This window comes from Coregonus lavaretus (genome assembly GCF_964263955.1).
Source record: "Coregonus lavaretus genome assembly, contig: HAP1_SCAFFOLD_7275, whole genome shotgun sequence".
Classification (NCBI taxonomy): Eukaryota; Metazoa; Chordata; class Actinopteri; order Salmoniformes; family Salmonidae; genus Coregonus; species Coregonus lavaretus.
In genome coordinates, this window is record NW_028157743.1 from 1,280 (window position 1) to 25,001 (window position 23,722).

Below are 23,722 nucleotides of genomic sequence, written 5' to 3' on the forward strand. Positions count from 1 at the left end.
GGAGGGGTTAGGGATAGGGTTAGGAGGGGTTAGGTTTAGGAGGGGTTAGGGATAGGAGGGGTTAGGTTTAGGGACAGGAGGGGTTAGGTTTAGGAGGGGTTAGGTTTAGGGACAAGAGGGGTTAGGTTTAGGAGGGGTTAGGGATAGGGATAGGAGGGGATAGGGATAGGAGGGGTTAGGGATAGGAGGGGTTAGGTTTAGGGACAGGGGGGGTTAGGGATAGGAGGGGTTAGGTTTAGGGATAGGATGGGTTAGGTTTAGGAGGGGTTAGGTTTAGGGACAGTAGGGGTTAGGTTTAGGAGGGGTTAGGGTTAGGGTTAGGAGGGTTATGCTAATTCGATTTCCGTGCGGGCATCAGCTTTAGGGGGTTAACTGCCGGAGGACCAGAAAGTATTTTCTCTCTTCTGTGATGTTTCCAAAACATTTGTCTAATAACGTGTGCATTGTCTCGCCCCCATCTCTGTAGCCAAGATGTTCCGGCGTGTTCTGACCATTGTCCAGGCCCACTGTAAGCTGGGTCTGACCGCCACACTGGTCCGAGAGGACGACAAGATCGTTGATCTCAACTTCCTGATCGGGCCCAAGCTGTTCGAGGCTAACTGGATGGAGCTACAGAACAACGGATACATCGCTAAGGTCCAGTGTGCCGAGGTTAGTCTGTCATCCATACCTGTACCGGTCTGTGTGGGGCTTAACCTGGTGATGGGCAGGACAGAATAGCTAAGGTCCAGTGTGCCGAGGTTAGTCTGTCATCCATACCTGTACCGGTCTGTGTGGGGCTTAACCTGGTGATGGGCGGGACAGAATAGCTAAGGTCCAGTGTGCCGAGGTTAGTCTGTCATCCATACCTGTACCGGTCTGTGTGGGGCTTAACCTGGTGATGGGCAGGACAGAATAGCTAAGGTCCAGTGTGCCGAGGTTAGTCTGTCATCCATACCTGTACCGGTCTGTGTGGGGCTTAACCTGGTGATGGGCGGGACAGAATAGCTAAGGTCCAGTGTGCCGAGGTTAGTCTGTCATCCATACCTGTACCGGTCTGTGTGGGGCTTAACCTGGTGATGGGCAGGTCAGAATATACCTATATAATAGGATACCTCAAGGTCTAGTCTCGGAAGCCCAGACCCTAGGCAGCAGTAGCGACCAGGGTCTGTGAATGATTTCTGACTCTCTTGGTAACTACGAACAAGGGACACCAGGCAGACGTGCGAGGACGTCGCGATTCAAAACCCAAAGTTCGCACGCTAAACCTTCCCGTTTTTGGTTTTTGGTGAAGTTAGTTGATGCAAACTAGCCACTTGCAAAATGCACGCTTAAAATAAGTCGCCTTGCATGATCTTTGGCTTGTGAACGGCTCATAGGAGCTCCTGTTTCTGTAGTGAGACAGCTTGATGTACAGTACACCCCCTGGACAGGACACTAGTCTATCTCCTGTTTCTGTAGTGAGACAGCTTGATGTACAGTACACCCCCTGGACAGGACACTAGTCTATCTCCTGTTTCTGTAGTGAGACAGCTTGATGTACAGTACACCCCCTGGACAGGACACTAGTCTATCTCCTGTTTCTGTAGTGAGACAGCTTGATGTACCAGTACACCCCCTGGACAGGACACTAGTTTATCGCAGGGCCTTACCCCCAATCTATCTAATTAATGCTGAGTGTCGAGCAGAGACGCACTTGGTCCCATTTTCACAGTCTTTGTTCTCTGATGACGCTGTTTTATAGTTCAGCTACAGAGTAGAGGAATGGGTTTAAACTGTGGAGCTGTTTTATAGTTCAGCTACAGAGCAGAGGAATGGGTTTAAACTGTGGAGCTGTTTTATAGTTCAGCTACAGAGTAGAGGAATGGGTTTAAACTGTGGAGCTGTTTTATAGTTCAGCTACAGAGCAGAGGAATGGGTTTAAACTGTGGAGCTGTTTTATAGTTCAGCTACAGAGTAGAGGAATGGGTTTAAACTGTGGAGCTGTTTTATAGTTCAGCTACAGAGTAGAGGAACGGGTTTAAACTGTGGAGCTGTTTTATAGTTCAGCTACAGAGTAGAGGAATGGGTTTAAACTGTGGAGCTGTTTTATAGTTCAGCTACAGAGTAGAGGAATGGGTTTAAACTGTGGAGCTGTTTTATAGTTCAGCTACAGAGTAGAGGAACGGGTTTAAACTGTGGAGCTGTTTTATAGTTCAGCTACAGAGTAGAGAAATGGGTTTAAACTGTGGAGCTGTTTTATAGTTCAGCTACAGAGCAGAGGAATGGGTTTAAACTGTGGAGCTGTTTTATAGTTCAGCTACAGAGTAGAGGAATGGGTTTAAACTGTGGATCTGTTTTATAGTTCAGCTACAGAGTAGAGGAATGGGTTTAAACTGTGGAGCTGTTTTATAGTTCAGCTACAGAGTAGAGGAATGGGTTTTAACTGTGGAGCTGTTTTATAGTTCAGCTACAGAGTAGAGGAATGGGTTTAAACTGTGGAGCTGTTTTATAGTTCAGCTACAGAGTAGAGGAATGGGTTTAAACTGTGGAGCTGTTTTATAGTTCAGCTACAGAGTAGAGGAATGGGTTTAAACTGTGGAGCTGTTTTATAGTTCAGCTACAGAGTAGAGGAACGGGTTTAAACTGTGGAGCTGTTTTATAGTTCAGCTACAGAGTAGAGGAATGGGTTTAAACTGTGGAGCTGTTTTATAGTTCAGCTACAGAGTAGAGGAATGGGGTTTAAACTGTGGAGCTGTTTTATAGTTCAGCTACAGAGTAGAGGAATGGGTTTAAACTGTGGAGCTGTTTTATAGTTCAGCTACAGAGCAGAGGAATGGGTTTAAACTGTGGAGCTGTTTTATAGTTCAGCTACAGAGTAGAGGAATGGGTTTAAACTGGAGCTGTTTTATAGTTCAGCTACAGAGTAGAGGAATGGGTTTAAACTGTGGAGCTGTTTTATAGTTCAGCTACAGAGTAGAGGAATGGGTTTAAACTGTGGAGCTGTTTTATAGTTCAGCTACAGAGTAGAGGAATGGGTTTAAACTGTGGAGCTGTTTTATAGTTCAGCTACAGAGTAGAGGAACGGGTTTAAACTGTGGAGCTGTTTTATAGTTCAGCTACAGAGCAGAGGAACGGGTTTAAACTGTGGAGCTGTTTTATAGTTCAGCTACAGAGCAGAGGAATGGGTTTAAACTGTGGAGCTGTTTTATAGTTCAGCTACAGAGTAGAGGAATGGGTTTAAACTGTGGAGCTGTTTTATAGTTCAGCTACAGAGTAGAGGAATGGGTTTAAACTGTGGAGCTGTTTTATAGTTCAGCTACAGAGTAGAGGAATGGGTTTAAACTGTGGAGCTGTTTTATAGTTCAGCTACAGAGCAGAGGAATGGGTTTAAACTGTGGAGCTGTTTTATAGTTCAGCTACAGAGTAGAGGAATGGGTTTAAACTGTGGAGCTGTTTTATAGTTCAGCTACAGAGTAGAGGAATGGGTTTAAACTGTGGAGCTGTTTTATAGTTCAGCTACAGAGCAGAGGAATGGGTTTAAACTGTGGAGCTGTTTTATAGTTCAGCTACAGAGTAGAGGAATGGGTTTAAACTGTGGAGCTGTTTTATAGTTCAGCTACAGAGTAGAGGAATGGGTTTAAACTGTGGAGCTGTTTTATAGTTCAGCTACAGAGCAGAGGAATGGGTTTAAACTGTGGAGCTGTTTTATAGTTCAGCTACAGAGCAGAGGAATGGGTTTAAACTGTGGAGCTGTTTTATAGTTCAGCTACAGAGCAGAGGAATGGGTTTAAACTGTGGAGCTGTTTTATAGTTCAGCTACAGAGTAGAGGAATGGGTTTAAACTGTGGAGCTGTTTTATAGTTCAGCTACAGAGTAGAGGAATGGGTTTAAACTGTGGAGCTGTTTTATAGTTCAGCTACAGAGCAGAGGAACGGGTTTAAACTGTGGAGCTGTTTTATAGTTCAGCTACAGAGTAGAGGAACGGGTTTAAACTGTGGAGCTGTTTTATAGTTCAGCTACAGGGTAGAGGAACGGGTTTAAACTGTGGAGCTGTTTTATAGTTCAGCTACAGAGCAGAGGAATGGGTTTAAACGGTGGAGCTCTTGAATATTACAGAGAGTAAAGTCACTAGAGTTGTCACTAATGTGGCTGAAATAATTAAAGGGTTTTTCGGGGACAGCGCTGTAGAGCACATTGTGGATAAGCCCCGACTTGATCTAGGACGTGTTAGGTGGTTCCATCTTAAACCTTGTTAGTTCATCAAAATGAGAGGGGCTGAAGTAATCAGGATTTACTGTACGTGAGCTCGAGAGTAATCCAGACTTTCTTTTTCTGAGAACTTCTGAAGCTTATTCTTCACGACCTGGTGTGAACCGCTACACCATAAGGTATAGTGGTAATCTCCTGCCTGCCGGTGGCTGTAGTGTTTCCTAGACCAGAAACTTTACCTTTTGGTTAACCTTGAGACACACTCGAGTCTCCTTTTTCACCTCATTTACTGAACGAAAGTCACATCTGGTGACACATCTAGTGGTCCTCTGTAGCTCAGCTGGTAGAGCACGGCGCTTGTAACGCCAAGGTAGTGGGTTCGATCCCCGGGACCACCCATACACAAAAATGTATGCACGCATGACTGTAAGTCGCTTTGGATAAAAGCGTCTGCTAAATGGCATATTATATTATATTATTATTATTATATTATATTATTATCATATTATTATATTATTACATCTCAATAGGAGATCCTGGTATGACCTGACATTTACATATTTTAAATTTTTAGTCATTTCAGCAGACGCTCTTATCCATAGCGACTTACAAGAGCAATTAGGGTTAAGTGCCTTGCTCAAGGGCACATCGACAGATTTTTCACCTAGGTCGGCTCGGGGGATTAGAACCAGCGACCTTTCGGTTACTAGGGCACAACGCTCTTAACCACTAAGCCACCTGCCTGACATGCAACAAGTGTTCTCTATCGCTCCTCTATTGGGGGGGGGAGGCTGATGACATCAGAGGGCACCTTCAGACCCACTCCGTGAAGTTTGCGGTAAAAAAAAAAAAAAAAGAAATGTATGTTTTTACCCCTTAAGTGTGTGTACGTTACTGTATTTCTACTGGGATATTGTTTTTCCAACCGGACAAGTTCAAAATAGCTGAAGTGCGTCTTTTAATGTTGTACTCTCACCTGATAGTTGGTCACCTAACTGACATCCAAGGTAGCTCACAGTATCCAGGCAGTAGCTACTGGCTTGGCCGGAGTTTTACAGTTCTCTGTTGCCAGGGAAGGAGAGTTGTGACATATACTATTGCACTAGGGCATTAAAGCCAGGGGATCCTCCCGGTTTAATATTAGATCCAAAACAGGGTTGATTCAGTTTTTACCCAGGTGGAGTGACGGCTTATTTTCAGATAACGATTTGCTAACGTGAAGACGCTCTGCACTCAGGGGTTTTACCAACGTGGAGACGCTCTGCACTCAGGGGTTTTACCAACGTGGAGACGCTCTGCACTCAGGGGTTTTACCAACGTGGAGACGCTCTGCACTCAGGGGTTTTACCAACGTGGAGACGCTCTGCACTCAGGGGTTTTACCAACGTGGAGACGCTCTGCACTCAGGGGTTTTACCAACGTGGAGACGCTCTGCACTCAGGGGTTTTACCAACGTGGAGACGCTCTGCACTCAGGGGTTTTACCAACGTGGAGACGCTCTGCACTCAGGGGTTTTACCAACGTGACGACGCTCTGCACTCAGGGGTTTTACCAACATGGAGACGCTCTGCACTCAGGGGTTTTACCAACGTGGAGACGCTCTGCACTCAGGGGTTTTACCAACGTGGAGACGCTCTGCACTCAGGGGTTTTACCAACGTGGAGACGCTCTGCACTCAGGGGTTTTACCAACGTGGAGACGCTCTGCACTCAGGGGTTTTACCAACGTGGAGACGCTCTGCACTCAGGGGTTTTACCAACGTGGAGACGCTCTGCACTCAGGGGTTTTACCAACGTGGAGACGCTCTGCACTCAGGGGTTTTACCAACATGAAGAAGCTCTGCACTCAGGGATTTTACTAACATGATGAAGCTCTGCACTCAGGGGTTGTCAAAACACTGCCTCGTGTCTTGTGGGACACAGGCAGCGTAGAATCATCGGCTTAGAGAAAAAGGTCACAGGAACCGGCTGCTTTCAAGTCATCGATGTCCAGCAGGGAATCTTGCCCCCAAGGAAATATAGCTGCTGCATTTGGAGTAGCTAATGGGAATCCTAATAAACGAATTAACCAAAACAAGTAAGAGTAGGGGTGTTAACCCCGGTGTCCTGGCTTAATTCCCAGCCTGGCTCTCGTACCGTCATGGCCACCCTAATCATCCCCAGCTTCTAATTGGCTTAAGCCCTATTGAGACGGGACTAGTTTTATTATAGAAACGTTGGTAATGTAATTATTACCTCATCATGTTGGTTTTTTTCCAGAGGGCGATTTACTTTTTTTTAACCAAAAATTAACCCTTGCGATTTTTTTTTTTTTCATTCCAAAATGGACGGTTATGACGGAAGCCTGGAGACTGTTCTAAGGAGAGCCTAATATTGTCTTTCAGTTCTAAAATAATAAGAAAGGTCAATAAAGGACCGTGAACTGTATGCGGACGTTTAACTGACGGATTTGGCAAAATATCGTCCGTGACCAAACAGATCATCTGAAGTCTTTGTTGGGGATGTTGACAAGGGATGGCGATTCGCGTGGGATAAGTATTATCAGAGGAACTAGGAGTAAAACAGTAGTTTACCTTTTTTATTTTACCAGGTTCGTCTCGTTGAGAATAAAACATATTTCCTAAGAGAGACCTGGCCAGGAAATCGGCACACACTTCCAGACACAAAGACAACCTAAAACACAAAACGGTTTAAATCAGACATTTACACATTGAGCAGGCGATCATTATTTTGGGGAAGTGTGACGCGTCTAGGGGTCAAAATATCGACATCCCCCCACTTTATTGTCCTCCGTAGATTTGACCCTTTGCCCCTAGCTTTGAACTCGTTCAAGGAGACGAGCTCCTGCAATTTAATGTCCTTATGTAGCTTGTTCCAAGTGGAAGAAGACTGGAATGCTTTTTTTTTTTACCAGCTCTGTACAAAATACATTCCTGTGAGCGTAGCCGATAGTTGTCGTTTGTCTGCTAGACAATGTAGGTACCTGGAAAAACTCCCCAGTCCTTAACGATTACAAGCATACCCATAACATAACGCAGCCACCACTGTGATTGAAAATATGGAGAGTGGTAATCAGTAATGTGTTGTATTAGATTTGTTCCAAACATAATGCTTTGTATTCAGGACAAAAAAAATACATTTTTTGCATTTTTTGCAGTATTGCTTTCGTATTTATTGCAAACAGGATTCATGTTTTTGAATATTTTTATTCTGTACAGGCGTTCTTCTTTTCACTCTGTCATTTAGGGTTAGTATTGTGGAGTAACTACAATGTTGTTGATCCATCCTCGGTTTTCTCCTATCACAGCCATTTTAACTCTGTAACTGTTTTAAAATCACCATCAGCCTCATAGTGAAATCCCTGAGAGGTTTCCTTCCTCTCCGGCAACTGAGTTAGGAAGGACGCCTCACAATTCACTGCTCGACTGAGGGACCTTACAGGTAATTGTCAAGAGGTGTGAATACTTTCTGAAGGAACTGTACCTGTTGTTGCTGTTTTTGTTAAACTTTACCGTATTCAACAGATTATCCAGCTGGCTCTATGACTGGTTCTGGAGTTGGATTTGTCATAAGCATTGATTTAGGGAAAACTTTACCACAGATGGAAACCACTGGCCTATCTTTGATGTCACCACAGATGGAAACCACTGGCCTATCTTTGACTTCACCACAGATGGAAACCACTGGCCTATCTATGACGTCACCACAGATGGAAACCACTGGCCTATCTTTGACTTCACCACAGATGGAAACCACTGGCCTATCTTTGACTTCACCACAGATGGAAACCACTGGCCTATCTTTGACATCACCACAGATGGAAACCACTGGCCTATCTTTGACGTCACCACAGATGGAAACCACTTGCCTATCTTTGACGTCACCACAGATGGAAACCACTGGCCTATCTTTGACTTCACCACAGATGGAAACCACTGGCCTATCTTTGACGTCACCACAGATGGAAACCACTGGCCTATCTTTGACTTCACCACAGATGGAAACCACTGGCCTATCTTTGACGTCACCACAGATGGAAACCACTGGCCTATCTTTGACTTCACCACAGATGGAAACCACTGGCCTATCTTTGACGTCACCACAGATGGAAACCACTGGCCTATCTTTGACTTCACCACAGATGGAAACCACTGGTCGTTCTTTGACGTCACCACAGATGGAAACCACTGGCCTATCTATGACGTCACCACAGATGGAAACCACTGGCCTATCTTTGACGTCACCACAGATGGAAACCACTGGCCTATCTTTGACTTCACCACAGATGGAAACCACTGGCCTATCTTTGACGTCACCACAGATGGAAACCACTGGCCTATCTTTGACTTCACCACAGATGGAAACCACTGGCCTATCTTTGACGTCACCACAGATGGAAACCACTGGCCTATCTTTGACTTCACCACAGATGGAAACCACTGGCCTATCTTTGACGTCACCACAGATGGAAACCACTGGCCTATCTTTGACATCACCACAGATGGAAACCACTGGCCTATCTTTGACTTCACCACAGATGGAAACCACTGGCCTATCTTTGACTACACCACAGATGGAAACCACTGGCCTATCTTTGACGTCACCACAGATGGAAACCACTGGCCTATCTTTGACTTCACCACAGATGGAAACCACTGGCCTATCTTTGACGTCACCACAGATGGAAACCACTGGCCTATCTTTGACTTCACCACAGATGGAAACCACTGGCCTATCTTTGACGTCACCACAGATGGAAACCACTGGCCTATCTATGACGTCACCACAGATGGAAACCACTGGCCTATCTTTGACGTCACCACAGATGGAAACCACTGGCCTATCTTTGACTTCACCACAGATGGAAACCACTGGTCGTTCTTTGACGTCACCACAGATGGAAACCACTGGCCTATCTATGACGTCACCACAGATGGAAACCACTGGCCTATCTTTGACGTCACCACAGATGGAAACCACTGGCCTATCTTTGACTTCACCACAGATGGAAACCACTGGTCGTTCTTTGACGTCACCACAGATGGAAACCACTGGCCTATCTATGACGTCACCACAGATGGAACACTTGTGGTTTCTAGCTAACGTTACACCAATCAAAGCTGTGGGGGGGGGGGTGTAGTAAATCAAATCTTTAGTGGTCAAAACCATTAATCTTAAGGCGATGGGGGGAGCGGGTTTTTAAAATGCGATCATATCGCGCAATTATACCATTTTATATAATAGACAGATATATAGCTACAAAATATTAGAAAATTGACAAATTATCCAATGGATTATTACATTTTACATTTAAGTCATTTAGCAGACGCTCTTATCCAGAGCCACTTACAGTTAGTGAGTGCATACATTTTCATACTGGCCCCCCGAGGGAAACGAACCCACAACCCTGGCGTTGCAAGCGCCATGCTCTACCAACTGATCTACAGGGGATTATGATAATCTTCTGGTAAAAAAAGTGGTTCTTTACTGATGCAGGGAAGTCCCATTGAGACCAATGGCTCTTTACTGATGCAGGGAAGTCCCATTGAGACCAATGGCTCTTTACTGATGCAGGGAAGTCCCATTGAGACCAATGGCTCTTTACTGATGCAGGGAAGTCCCATTGAGACCAATGGCTCTTTACTGATGCAGGGAAGTCTCATTGAGACCAATGGCTCTTTACTGATGCAGGGAAGTCTCATTGAGACCAATGGCTCTTTACTGATGCAGGGAAGTCCCATTGAGACCAATGGCTCTTTACTGATGCAGGGAAGTCTCATTGAGACCAATGGCTCTTTACTGATGCAGGGAAGTCTCATTGAGACCAATGGCTCTTTACTGATGCAGGGAAGTCTCATTGAGACCAATGGCTCGTAAGCAGAGTTCCCTTGCAAAAAAAGTACATCATCAGGAATGAATGATACAATTACAACACAGATGGGAGCATGAGAACAGTAGGATGAACAGGGCTCGTCGTTTAAACAGTAGGATGAACAGGGCTCGTCGTTTAAACAGTAGGATGAACAGGGCTCGTAGTTTCAACAGTAGGATGAACAGGGCTCGTAGTTTCAACAGTAGGATGAACAGGGCTCGTGGTTTCAACAGTAGGATGAACAGGGCTCGTAGTTTAAGCAGTAGGATGAACAGGGCTCGTAGTTTCAACAGTAGGACGAACAGGGCTCGTCGTTTTTTTAAAGCAGTAGGATGAACAGGGCTAGTCGTTTTTTAAACAGTAGGATGAACAGGGCTCGTAGTTTCAACAGTAGGATGAACAGGGCTCGTGGTTTCAACAGTAGGACGAACAGGGCTCGTAGTTTAAACAGTAGGACGAACAGGGCTCGTAGTTTCAACAGTAGGACGAACAGGGCTCGTAGTTTCAACAGTAGGACGAACAGGGCTCGTCGTTTTTTTTTAAACAGTAGGATGAACAGAGCTCGTCGTTTTTTAAACAGTAGGATGAACAGGGCTCGTGGTTTTTTTTAAACAGTAGGATGAACAGGGCTCGTCGTTTAAACAGTAGGATGAACAGGGCTCGTCGTTTAAACAGTAGGATGAACAGGGCTCGTCGTTGTTTTTAAACAGTAGGATGAACAGGGCTCGTAGTTTAAACAGTAGGATGAACAGGGCTCGTAGTTTCAACAGTAGGATGAACAGGGCTCGTTGTTTAAACAGTAGGATGAACAGGGCTCGTGGTTTCAACAGTAGGATGAACAGGGCTCGTGGTTTCAACAGTAGGATGAACAGGGCTTGTAGTTTCAACAGTAGGATGAACAGGGCTCGTAGTTTCAACAGTAGGATGAACAGGGCTCGTGGTTTCAACAGTAGGATGAACAGGGCTCGTCGTTTAAACAGTAGGATGAACAGGGCTCGTGGTTTCAACAGTAGGATGAACAGGGCTCGTGGTTTCAACAGTAGGATGAACAGGGCTCGTAGTTTCAACAGTAGGATGAACAGGGCTTGTCGTTGTTTTTAAACAGTAGGATGTCCTGATCTACTGTGTCGAATGCCATTTGAAGATCTAGCATTACCATTCCACAGAACCTCCCTGACCCACCTCTTATGTCTACGTGGTCCGTTAGCCTGATCTACTGTGTCGAATGCCATTTGAAGATCTAGCATTACCATTCCACAGAACCTCCCTGACCCACCTCTTATGTCTACGTGGTCCGTTAGCCTGATCTACTGTGTCGAATGCCATTTGAAGATCTAGCATTACCATTCCACAGAACCTCCCTTACCCAACTCCTTATGTCTACGTGGTCCGTTAGGTAGTGCAAGCAGAATGCCCGGGTGGGGGCTCAACCTGCTCATGGGCAGTGGACCACAAATCCGTGTTGGAGTCATAACAGAATTTAATGGGGATATAAATGTATAGCTCCTGGTGAGTACTGAGAAATAAGGAGAAGCATTGAGGTTTAGGCCCCTGATAGTCTAGCGTCCTGTCCAGGGGGGGGTGTTTTTTGTACATCAAGCTGCCTCCCGCTACTGAAACAGGAGATAAGACTCCTGCCCTGTGGGCCGCTTTGCTTCAGACAAGGCTACTTGCATAGAAATGTGGAGGATCATCTCAGAATGTGTGTTTTTCTCCCGTCTGCTAGGTGTGGTGTCCGATGTCTCCAGAGTTCTACCGGGAGTACGTGGCGATCAAGACTAAGAGACGTATCCTCCTCTACACCATGAACCCCAACAAGTTCAGAGCCTGTCAGTTCCTCATCAAGTTCCACGAGAGACGGAACGACAAGATCATGGTGTTCGCTGACAACGTCTTCGCTCTGAAGGAGTACGCCATCCGCCTCAACAAGTAGGTGGAGAGACACGCACGCACGCACGCACGCACGCACGCACGCACGCACACACACACACACACACACACACACACACACACACACACACACACACACACACACACACACACACACACACACACACACACACACACACACACACACACACACACACACACACACACACACACACACACACACACACACACAGCCATCTGCCTCGACAGGTAGGTAGAGAGAAGGACACACACAAGTGCATCGGCAACGTCGTCCCCACAGTGACCGTACTTGCAGTGCATTCGGAAAGTATTCAGACCCCTTCCCTTTTTCCACATTTTGCTACGTTACAGCCTTATTCTAAAATGGATTAAATAAATAAAAATCCTCATCAATCTGCACACAATACCCCAGAATGACCCAATACCCCATAATGACAAAATACCCCATAATGACCCAATACCCCATAATGACCCAATACCCCATAATGACAAAGTGAAAACAGGTTTTTAGTTTAAAGTGGTGCGTGCATATGTATTCATCCCCTTTGCTATGAAGCCGCTAAATAAGATCTGGTGCAACCAATTACCTTCAGAAGTCACATAATTAGTTAAATAAAGTCCACCTGTGTGCAATCTAAGTGTCACATGATCTCAGTATATATACACCTGTTCTGAAAGGCCCCAGAGTCTGCAACACCACTAAGCAAGGGGCACCACCAAGCAAGCGGCACCATGAAGACCAAGGAGCTCTCCAAACAGGTCAGGGACAAAGTTGTGGAGAAGTACAGATCAGGGTTGGGTTATAAAAAAATATCCGAAACTTTGAACATCCCACGGAGCACCATTAAATCCATTATTAAAAAATGGAAAGAATATGGCACCACAACAAACCTGCCAAGAGAGGGCCGCCCACCAAAACTCACGGACCAGGCAAGGAGGGCATGAATCAGAGAGGCAACAAAGAGACCAAAGATAACCCTGAAGGAGCTGCAAAGCTCCACAGCGGAGATTGGAGTATCTGTCCATAGGACCACTTTAAGCCGTACACTCCACAGAACTGGGCTTTCAGAGCAGTGGCCAGAAAAAAGCAATTGCTTAAAAGGCATGTGGGAGACTCCCCAAACATATGGAAGAAGGTACTCTGGTCAGATGAGACTAAAATTTAGCTTTTTGGCCATCAAGGAAAACGCTATGTCTGGCACAAACCCAACACCTCTCATCACCCCCGAGAACACCATCCCCACAGTGAAGCATGGTGGTGGCAGCATCATGCTGCGGGATGTTTTTCATCGGCAGGGACTGGGAAACTGGTCAGAATTGAAGGAATGATGGATGGTGCTAAATACAGGGAAATTGTTGAGGGGAAACCTGTTTGTCTTCCAGAGATTTGAGACTGGGACGGAGGTTCACCTTCCAGCAGGTCAATGACCCTAAGCATACTGCTAAAGCAACACTCAAGTGGTTTAAGGGGAAATATTTAAATGTCTTGGAATGGCCTAGTCAAAGCCCAGACCTCAATCCAATTGAGAATTTGTGGTATGACTTAAAGATTGCTGTACACCAGCGGAACCCATCCAACTTGAAGGAGCTGGAGTAGTTTTGCCTTGAAGAATGGGCAAAAATCCCAGTGGCTAGATGTGCCAAGCTTATAGAGACATACCCCAAGAGACTTGCGGCTGTAATTGCTGCAAAAGGTGGCTCTACAAAGTATTGACTTTGGGGGGGGTGAATAGTTATGCACGCTCAAGTTTTCTGTTTTTTTGTCTTATTTCTTGTTTGTTTCGCAATTAAAACATATTTTGTATCTTCAAAGTGGTAGGCATGTTGTGTAAATCAAATGATACAAACCGCCAAAAAATCCATTTTAATTCCAGGTTGTAAGGCAACAAAATAGGAAAAATGCCAGGGGGGGTGAATACTTTCGCAAGCCACTGTACATATCTACCTCAGTGACCTCGTACCCCTGCACATGGACTCAGTACTGGTACCACGTGTATACAGCCAAGTTATCGTTCCTCATTGTGGATTTATTCCTCCTGTTATTGTTTTTCTATTGTTCTCTCTGCGTTGTTGGAAAAAGACCCGTCAGGAAGCATTTCACTGTTGTCTACGAAGCACGTGACAAATAAAATGTGCTTTGATTTGACACACGCACACACACACACGCACACACACACGCGCACACACACACACGCACACACACACGCACACACGCACACACACACACACACACACACACACACACACACACACACACACACACACACACACACACACACACACACACACACACACACACACACACACACACACACAGCCGTCCGCCTCAACATGTAGTTGGGTGTTTCCCAAGTCAAAGTTTCTTGTCAGATATGGAGGAGAGTTGGTGATCGGAAGGGTTTGCTGAGTAATTTGATTGATTGATCTAACGTCTCTCTCCTCTCAGGTCCTATATCTAACGTCTCTCTCCTCTCAGGTCCTATATCTAACGTCTCTCTCAGGTCCTATATCTAACGTCTCTCTCCTCTCAGGTCCTATATCTAACGTCTCTCTCCTCTCAGGTCCTATATCTAACGTCTCTCTCAGGTCCTATATCTAACGTCTCTCTCAGGTCCTATATCTAACGTCTCTCTCCTCTCAGGTCCTATATCTAACGTCTCTCTCAGGTCCTATATCTAACGTCTCTCTCCTCTCAGGTCCTATATCTAACGTCTCTCTCCTCTCAGGTCCTATATCTAACGTCTCTCTCCTCTCAGGTCCTATATCTAACGCCTCTCTCCTCTCAGGTCCTATATCTAACGTCTCTCTCAGGTCCTATATCTAACGCCTCTCTCCTCTCAGGTCCTATATCTAACGTCTCTCTCAGGTCCTATATCTAACGTCTCTCTCAGGTCCTATATCTAACGTCTCTCTCAGGTCCTATATCTAACGTCTCTCTCAGGTCCTATATCTAACGTCTCTCTCCTCTCAGGTCCTATATCTAACGTCTCTCTCCTCTCAGGTCCTATATCTAACGTCTCTCTCCTCTCAGGTCCTATATCTAACGTCTCTCTCCTCTCAGGTCCTATATCTAACGTCTCTCTCCTCTCAGGTCCTATATCTAACGTCTCTCTCAGGTCCTATATCTAACGTCTCTCTCAGGTCCTATATCTAACGTCTCTCTCCTCTCAGGTCCTATATCTAACGTCTCTCTCCTCTCAGGTCCTATATCTAACGTCTCTCTCCTCTCAGGTCCTATATCTAACGTCTCTCTCAGGTCCTATATCTAACGTCTCTCTCAGGGCCTATATCTAATGTCTCTCTCCTCTCAGGCCCTATATCTATGGCCCCACCTCTCAGGTCCTATATCTAACGTCTCTCTCCCCTCAGGTCCTATATCTAACGTCTCTCTCAGGGCCTATATCTAATGTCTCTCTCCTCTCAGGTCCTATATCTAACGTCTCTCTCTTCTCAGGTCCTATATCTAACGTCTCTCTCCTCTCAGGTCCTATATCTAATGTCTCTCTCCTCTCAGGCCCTATATCTATGGCCCCACCTCTCAGGTCCTATATCTAACGTCTCTCTCCTCTCAGGTCCTATATCTAACGTCTCTCTCCTCTCAGGTCCTATATCTAACGTCTCTCTCCTCTCAGGTCCTATATCTAACGTCTCTCTCCTCTCAGGTCCTATATCTAACGTCTCTCTCAGGTCCTATATCTAACGCCTCTCTCCTCTCAGGTCCTATATCTAACGTCTCTCTCAGGTCCTATATCTAACGCCTCTCTCCTCTCAGGTCCTATATCTAACGTCTCTCTCAGGTCCTATATCTAACGTCTCTCTCAGGTCCTATATCTAACGTCTCTCTCAGGTCCTATATCTAACGTCTCTCTCAGGTCCTATATCTAACGTCTCTCTCCTCTCAGGTCCTATATCTAACGTCTCTCTCAGGTCCTATATCTAACGTCTCTCTCCTCTCAGGTCCTATATCTAACGTCTCTCTCCTCTCAGGTCCTATATCTAACGTCTCTCTCAGGTCCTATATCTAACGTCTCTCTCCTCTCAGGTCCTATATCTAACGTCTCTCTCAGGCCCTATATCTAACGTCTCTCTCCTCTCAGGCCCTATATCTAACGCCTCTCTCCTCTCAGGTCCTATATCTAACGTCTCTCTCAGGTCCTATATCTAACGTCTCTCTCCTCTCAGGTCCTATATCTAACGTCTCTCTCCTCTCAGGTCCTATATCTAACGTCTCTCTCAGGTCCTATATCTAACGTCTCTCTCCTCTCAGGTCCTATATCTAACGTCTCTCTCAGGTCCTATATCTAACGTCTCTCTCAGGTCCTATATCTAACGTCTCTCTCCTCTCAGGTCCTATATCTAACGTCTCTCTCCTCTCAGGTCCTATATCTAACGTCTCTCTCAGGTCCTATATCTAACGTCTCTCTCCTCTCAGGCCCTATATCTAACGTCTCTCTCCTCTCAGGTCCTATATCTAACGTCTCTCTCAGGTCCTATATCTAACGTCTCTCTCCTCTCAGGTCCTATATCTAACGTCTCTCTCAGGTCCTATATCTAACGTCTCTCTCCTCTCAGGCCCTATATCTAACGTCTCTCTCCCCTCAGGCCCTATATCTAACGTCTCTCTCCTCTCAGGTCCTATATCTAACGTCTCTCTCAGGTCCTATATCTAACGTCTCTCTCCTCTCAGGTCCTATATCTAACGTCTCTCTCAGGTCCTATATCTAACGTCTCTCTCCTCTCAGGTCCTATATCTAACGTCTCTCTCCTCTCAGGTTCTATATCTAACGTCTCTCTCCTCTCAGGTCCTATATCTAACGTCTCTCTCCTCTCAGGCCCTATATCTAACGTCTCTCTCCTCTCAGGTCCTATATCTAACGTCTCTCTCCTCTCAGGTCCTATATCTAACGTCTCTCTCAGGTCCTATATCTAACGTCTCTCTCCTCTCAGGTCCTATATCTAACGTCTCTCTCCTCTCAGGTCCTATATCTAACGTCTCTCTCCTCTCAGGTCCTATATCTAACGTCTCTCTCCTCTCAGGTCCTATATCTAACGTCTCTCTCCTCTCAGGTCCTATATCTAACGTCTCTCTCAGGTCCTATATCTAACGTCTCTCTCCTCTCAGGTCCTATATCTAACGTCTCTCTCAGGTCCTATATCTAACGTCTCTCTCCTCTCAGGTCCTATATCTAACGTATCTCTCAGGTTCTATATCTAACGTCTCTCCTCTCAGGCCCTATATCTAACGTCTCTCTCCTCTCAGGCCCTATATCTAACGCCTCTCTCCTCTCAGGTCCTATATCTAACGTCTCTCTCCTCTCAGGCCCTATATCTAATGTCTCTCTCCCCTCAGGCCCTATATCTAACGTCTCTCTCCCCTCAGGTCCTATATCTAACGTCTCTCTCCTCTCAGGTCCTATATCTAACGTCTCTCTCAGGTCCTATATCTAATGTCTCTCTCCTCTCAGGCCCTATATCTAACGTCTCTCTCCTCTCAGGTCCTATATCTAACGTCTCTCTCCTCTCAGGTCCTATATCTAACGTCTCTCTCAGGTCCTATATCTAACGTCTCTCTCCTCTCAGGGCCTATATCTAATGTCTCTCTCCTCTCAGGTCCTATATCTAACGTCTCTCTCAGGGCCTATATCTAATGTCTCTCTCCTCTCAGGTCCTATATCTAACGTCTCTCTCCTCTCAGGCCCTATATCTAACGTCTCTCTCCTCTCAGGCCCTATATCTAACGTCTCTCTCCTCTCAGGCCCTATATCTATGGCCCCACCTCTCAGGGAGAGAGAATGCAGATCCTGCAGAACTTCAAACACAACCCCAAGATCAACACCATCTTCATCTCCAAGGTAACCAACTACTCCCCAATCACATCATTTCTCAGAGGTTACCTGGGGTGTATTCTCTCCAAACGGGGAGGGACCTAAGTGAATTTGTCCAATAGAAACTCATTTTTTGTTGCAATACGTGTTCCGTTGCGAAAAGTTTTTCGCTACAGTTTTTAATTAATGCACCCCCTGTGTTGAGTGGCTCAGGCTGTAGTTTCACATTGTCGTCATACGGTGAAAACCGAGTGTCACTACAAATTGTGAAATGAGGTTATCTGGGTCAGGCCAGTTTGAATATATTTGTAGTAGGGTCTCTTTCCTCTTTTAGCTGTGAAGTGAGAGTGAGAGCACCCTCATGCATGCTTGTCCCGGTAACTTCCAAAATAAACACCAACATAAAGTGTCTTAATAGGGCTTTGGGCCACCAGCAGCCAGAACAGCTTCAATGCACCTTGGCATAGATTCTACAAGAGTCTGGAACTCTATTGAAGGGATTCTTCATTTTGAGAAATTCCATCATTTTGGTGTTTTGTTGATGGAAAACACTGTCTCAGGCGCCGCTCCAGAATCTCCCATAAGTGTTAAATTGGGTTGAGATCTTGGTGACTGAGACGGCAAACTTAACATGTGTAACATGTGATAAACGTGAATCCGACCATCACCCCTGGTGAGACAAAACCGCGACTCGTCCGTGAAGAGCACTTTTTGCCAGTCCTGTCTGGTCCAGCGACGGTGGGTTTGTGCCCATAGGCGACGTTGTTGCCGGTGATGTCTGGTGAGGACCTGCCTTACAACAGGCCTACAAGCCCTCAGTCTGACCTCTATCAGCCTATTGTGGACAGTCTGAGCACTGATGGAGGGATTGTGCGTTCCTGGTGTAACTCAGGCAGTTGTTGTTGCCATCCTGTACCTGACCCGCAGGTGGGATGTTCGGATGTACAGATCCTGTGCAAGTATTGTTACACGTGGTCTGCCACTGCGAGGACGATCAGCTGTCCGTCCTGTCTCCCTGCAGCGCTGTCTTAGGCGTCTCACAGTACGGACATTGCAATTTATATCCCTGGCCACATCTGCAGTCCTCATGCCTCCTTGCAGCATGCCTAAGGCACGTTCACGCAGATGAGCAGGGACCCTGGGCATCTTTCTTTTGGTGTTTTTCAGAGTCAGTAGAAAGGCCTCTTTAGTGTCCTAAGTTTTCATAACTGTGACCTTAATTGCCTACCGTCTGTAAGCTGTTAGTGTCTTAACGACCGTTCCACAGGTGCATGTTCATTAATTGTTTACAATGAAGATATGTGAAGTTATTTGGATTTTTACGAATTATCTTTGAAAGACAGGGTCCTGAAAAAGGGACATTTCTTTTTTTGCTGAGTTTATGTTATATATCGACAACAGTCATTACCTCTTATCAGTCTCATTCTGAACGTTGCATAATCCTTGAACCTGCAAAAACTCTAACCTTATTGATGAATCAGCAATACACAAATTGGCTTAATGATTTATTTACTAACTGTTATGATGAGTTTCTGGTATTGAGAAGATGCAAGAATTTACTTAGACATTCTGTGGAGATTTTATACCAAGTATTTATTGGATCGCGACCTCGTGGGTTCATCTAACAAACGGACATGGCTTTGCCCTTCGTCAGTTGAACTGCCCACACACACAAATCTAACCTCCTTCAATACTCTTGGTTATCCTTCCTTTCACATACATCTGGCAACCATCATGGGCACTCCCTTTCTCTGTTGTTATTGCCCTTTGCCCCAGGTCATTATATCCTGTCCATCAATCATGCTATCTTAAACATCAGTAATCTCCTTTGACATAAGGAATGTAGACTTTCTGGCACCAAACCTAATTATCGAATAACTCTTTCCTGGTCCCCACGATACTATGACATGACATCATTACACCATTAAAAAACATCATATCACTAACTAACTAAATAATAATACAATACAAGTTATTGATTACTAACGTAAATACAATGAAAACAGGTCCCTAGTGGACTGGACTAACAATAGCATGAATGCTTGGGTAGGAGGAGGGTCAGAGTGGAAAGGGAGAGACAGAGATTCAAACTATCGTGGTTACTTTTGGAAACTACGCTACACGGAAATACAGAAACGCTTAAAACCCCCACTAAACGCTCATTCGGATTAGAAATGCAACAGATATTTACGTGTAGCTGTCCTCGATAGTCGAGTTGATGATGTAGGACTCTGGTTTGCCCACCAGAGATCCCAATGTCCTCGGTAGAGTTTCTGGTCGTAGCGGTGGTTAGAATAGTTACTTCAGATGTACCAGCGGTTGTCTGAGAGGGATTGTCCTCTCCTCTCTCGTGTCTTTTTAGTGAAAGTTCTCTAGACGACTATACTTGCCAGCTGCAGACTGAGATGATAAGGTCTAGTGCATTGTCTCCTTCTTCACCCTGTGTAGAGGTTGAGAGTTTCAGAGTTTCTCCATTTCAAACGTGTGAACTAACGTCTCACGTCTTTCTGGTCTAACCATTTTGTAACGTGTAGCTTCAGTTTCACGCTTCTTGATCTTGTAGAAATTCGACCATTTGCAACATTCCGGCTTATACCGTATTATGCTTGGTCTTCCTTTTGTTAACGGTGTTGTAGTTTTAAACCATTTTGTAACGTTTGGCTCACGCTTCACGTCTGCTGGTCTTGCAGAGTGGCAACCATTTTAAGCCGTGGCGCTTCCTGGTCTTGCAGAGTGGCAACCATTTTAAGCCGTGGCGCTTCCTGGTCTTGTAGAGTGGCAACCATTTTAAGCCGTGGGGCTTCCTGGTCTGGTAGAAATTCAACCATTTGCAATGTTTAGCTCACTCTTCACTTCTGCTGGTCTAATGTTAATTTGTTTTTCCAAGGCTTTTTATGCCCTCTGGGTAAAAGGGGCGTCCCATCATGTTTGTGCTCATCTGGGCGTGGCCACTGACTGAAAACAAATCAATATGGAAAACAATCATCTCATCTAGAACAATCAGAATCATCTAGAATGATAAAATCACATTGTTATCTTCACTAAAGTATTATTATACTTAATCATTTGTTTTATACAACAATTAGATGCAAACCTCATAACTGGGAAGTGTAGCCCCCCCACCAGAGATAGTTATGTTGTTCCACCATCTTTAATGACAACATAGTAATGGATTTGACATGATTGTTCTTTAAGTCCCCACCAACCATTTCCCACATTATTTTTTTAAGTAGGAATATTGTTCCATTATCCGCTTTTGGATGTTGGAGTCTTGGCGGGAAGACTTCCTTTGTTAACAAAAGGGGTCCTTTCTCCAGATACTTTGTGGCAAGGAAGAGAAAGTCTGCGCGGTCTTTTACGACCGGTCATAAAACTGGCCCCCAGGAGAGGGGGTGTTCAAACCTTTTCCTAGCCGGCATTAGAGCAGGAGAGAAGGGGTTTCCCAACCCTCTGCTCAGGGACCACCACACGTGGTCCTCTGTAGCTCAGCTGGTAGAGCACGGCGCTTGTAACGCCAAGGTAGTGGGTTCGATCCCCGGGACCACCCCATACACAAAAAATGTATGCACGCATGACTGTAAGTCGCTTTGGATAAAAGCGTCTGCTAAATGGCATATTATATTATATTATTTATGTTTGATCGTCAACCCATGAGGGCAAGTCATGACAGGGGACATAGCCATGGTAGCCAACATAATGACCTGGCTAGCATTTTTATACTTGACCCTAAGCATGATGGGATGTTAATTGCTCAATTAACTCAGGAACCACACCTGTGTGGAAGCACCTGCTTTCAATATACGTTATATCCCTCATTTACTCTACTGTTTCCTTTGTTTTGGCAGTTACCTGTATTCATCCACACTATCACTCACACTATCACTCACACTATCACTCACACTATCACTCACACTATCACTCACACTATCACTCACACTATCACTCACACTATCACTATCACTCACACTATCACTCACACTATCACTCACACTATCACTCACACTATCACTCACATTATCACTCACAAACACTCTCTCTCTCTCTCTCTCTCTCTCTCTCTCTCTCTCTCTCTCTCTCTCTCTCTGTCTCTCTCTCTCTCTGTCTCTCTCTCTCTGTCTCTCTCTCTGTCTCTCTCTCTGTCTCTCTCTCTCTCTCTCTGTCTCTCTCTCTCTCTCTCTCTCTGTCTCTCTCTCTCTCTCTCTCTCTCTCTCTCTCTCTGTCTCTCTCTCTCTCTCTCTCTCTCTCTCTCTCTCTCTCTCTCTCTCTCTCTCTCTCTCCTCTCTCTCCTCTCTCTCCTCTCTCTCCTCTCTCTCCTCTCTCCTCTCTCTCTCTCTCTCCATGTTGCCAGGTGGGTGACACATCCTTTGACCTTCAGAGGCTAATGTTCTAATCCAGATCTCCTCTCACGGGGGATCTCGCAGACAGGAGGCTCAGAGGCTTGGCAGGGTGCTGCGAGCCAAGAAAGGTGTGTGTGTGTGTGTAACTATCACTTGTACGTATTGTATGGTCAAATGCCATCATTGATTTGACTGTGAGATTGAAATTGACCTTTCACTGATAGTCTTTTCCTGTTTCCCCTTTCCACACACACACACACCTCCACACACACCTCCACACACACCTCCACACACACACACACACACACACACACACACACACACACACACACACACACACACACACACACACACACACACACACACACACACACCCTCCACACACACCTCCACACACACCTCCACACCCAACACACACACACACACACCTCCACACACACCTCCACACACACCTCCACACACACCTCCACACACACACACACACACACACACACACACACACCTCCACACACACCTCCACACACACACACACACACACACACACACACACACCTCCACACACACCTCCACACACACACCTCCACACACACCTCCACACACACACACCTCCACACACACCTCCACACACACACACCTCCACACACACCTCCACACACCTCCACACACACCTCCACACACACCTCCACACACACCTCCACACACACACCTCCACACACACACACCTCCACACACACCTCCACACACACCTCCACACACACATCCACACACACACACACACCTCCACACACACACACACACCACCACACACACCTCCACACACACACACACACACACACACACCTCCACACACCTCCACACACACCTCCACACACACACACACCTCCACACACACCTCCACACACACCTCCACACACACCTCCACACACACCTCCACACACACCTCCACACACACACCCACACACACACACACACACACACACACACACACCTCCACACACACACACCTCCACACACACACACACTCACACCTCCACACACACACACACACACCTCCACACACACTCACACCTCCACACACACTCACAGGTATGGTAGCGGAGGAGTACAATGCCTACTTCTACTCGTTGGTGTCACAAGATACCCAGGAGATGGCCTACAGCACCAAGAGACAAAGGTTCCTGGTGGACCAGGGCTACAGCTTCAAGGTCAGTTACAATACAATACTAACCCAAACAGAGACAGAGGTTCCTGGTGGACCAGGGCTACAGCTTCAAGGTCAGTTACAGTACAATACTAACCCAAACAGAGACCGAGGTTCCTGGTGGACCAGGGCTACAGCTTCAAGGTCAGTTACAGTACAATACTAACCCAAACAGAGACCGAGGTTCCTGGTGGACCAGGGCTACAGCTTCAAGGTCAGTTACAATACAATACTAACCCAAACAGTGTTTCCCCTATGGTTACAATACAATACTAACCCAAACAGTGTTTCCCCTATGGTTACAATACAATACTAACCCAAACAGTGTTTCCCCTATGGTTACAATACAATACTAACCCAAACAGTGTTTCCCCTATGGTTACAATACAATACTAACCCAAACAGTG

General features: G+C 45.8%; 1 protein-coding gene across 1 annotated transcript; it reads left to right on the top strand.

Annotated features, from left to right (window-relative positions):
• Positions 1–466: 466 nt before the first annotated feature.
• Positions 467–23,319, top strand: LOC311124974 (general transcription and DNA repair factor IIH helicase/translocase subunit XPB-like; the record flags this gene model as incomplete). The annotated part of the gene is given in 6 exon segments (XM_084199063.1): positions 467–651; positions 11,768–11,970; positions 17,708–17,804; positions 22,126–22,147; positions 22,150–22,242; positions 23,201–23,319. Coding segments are annotated over 6 exon segments (719 nt in total), but the record flags the coding sequence as incomplete, so codon positions are not given.
• Between the last annotated feature and the right edge of the window lie 403 nt (positions 23,320–23,722).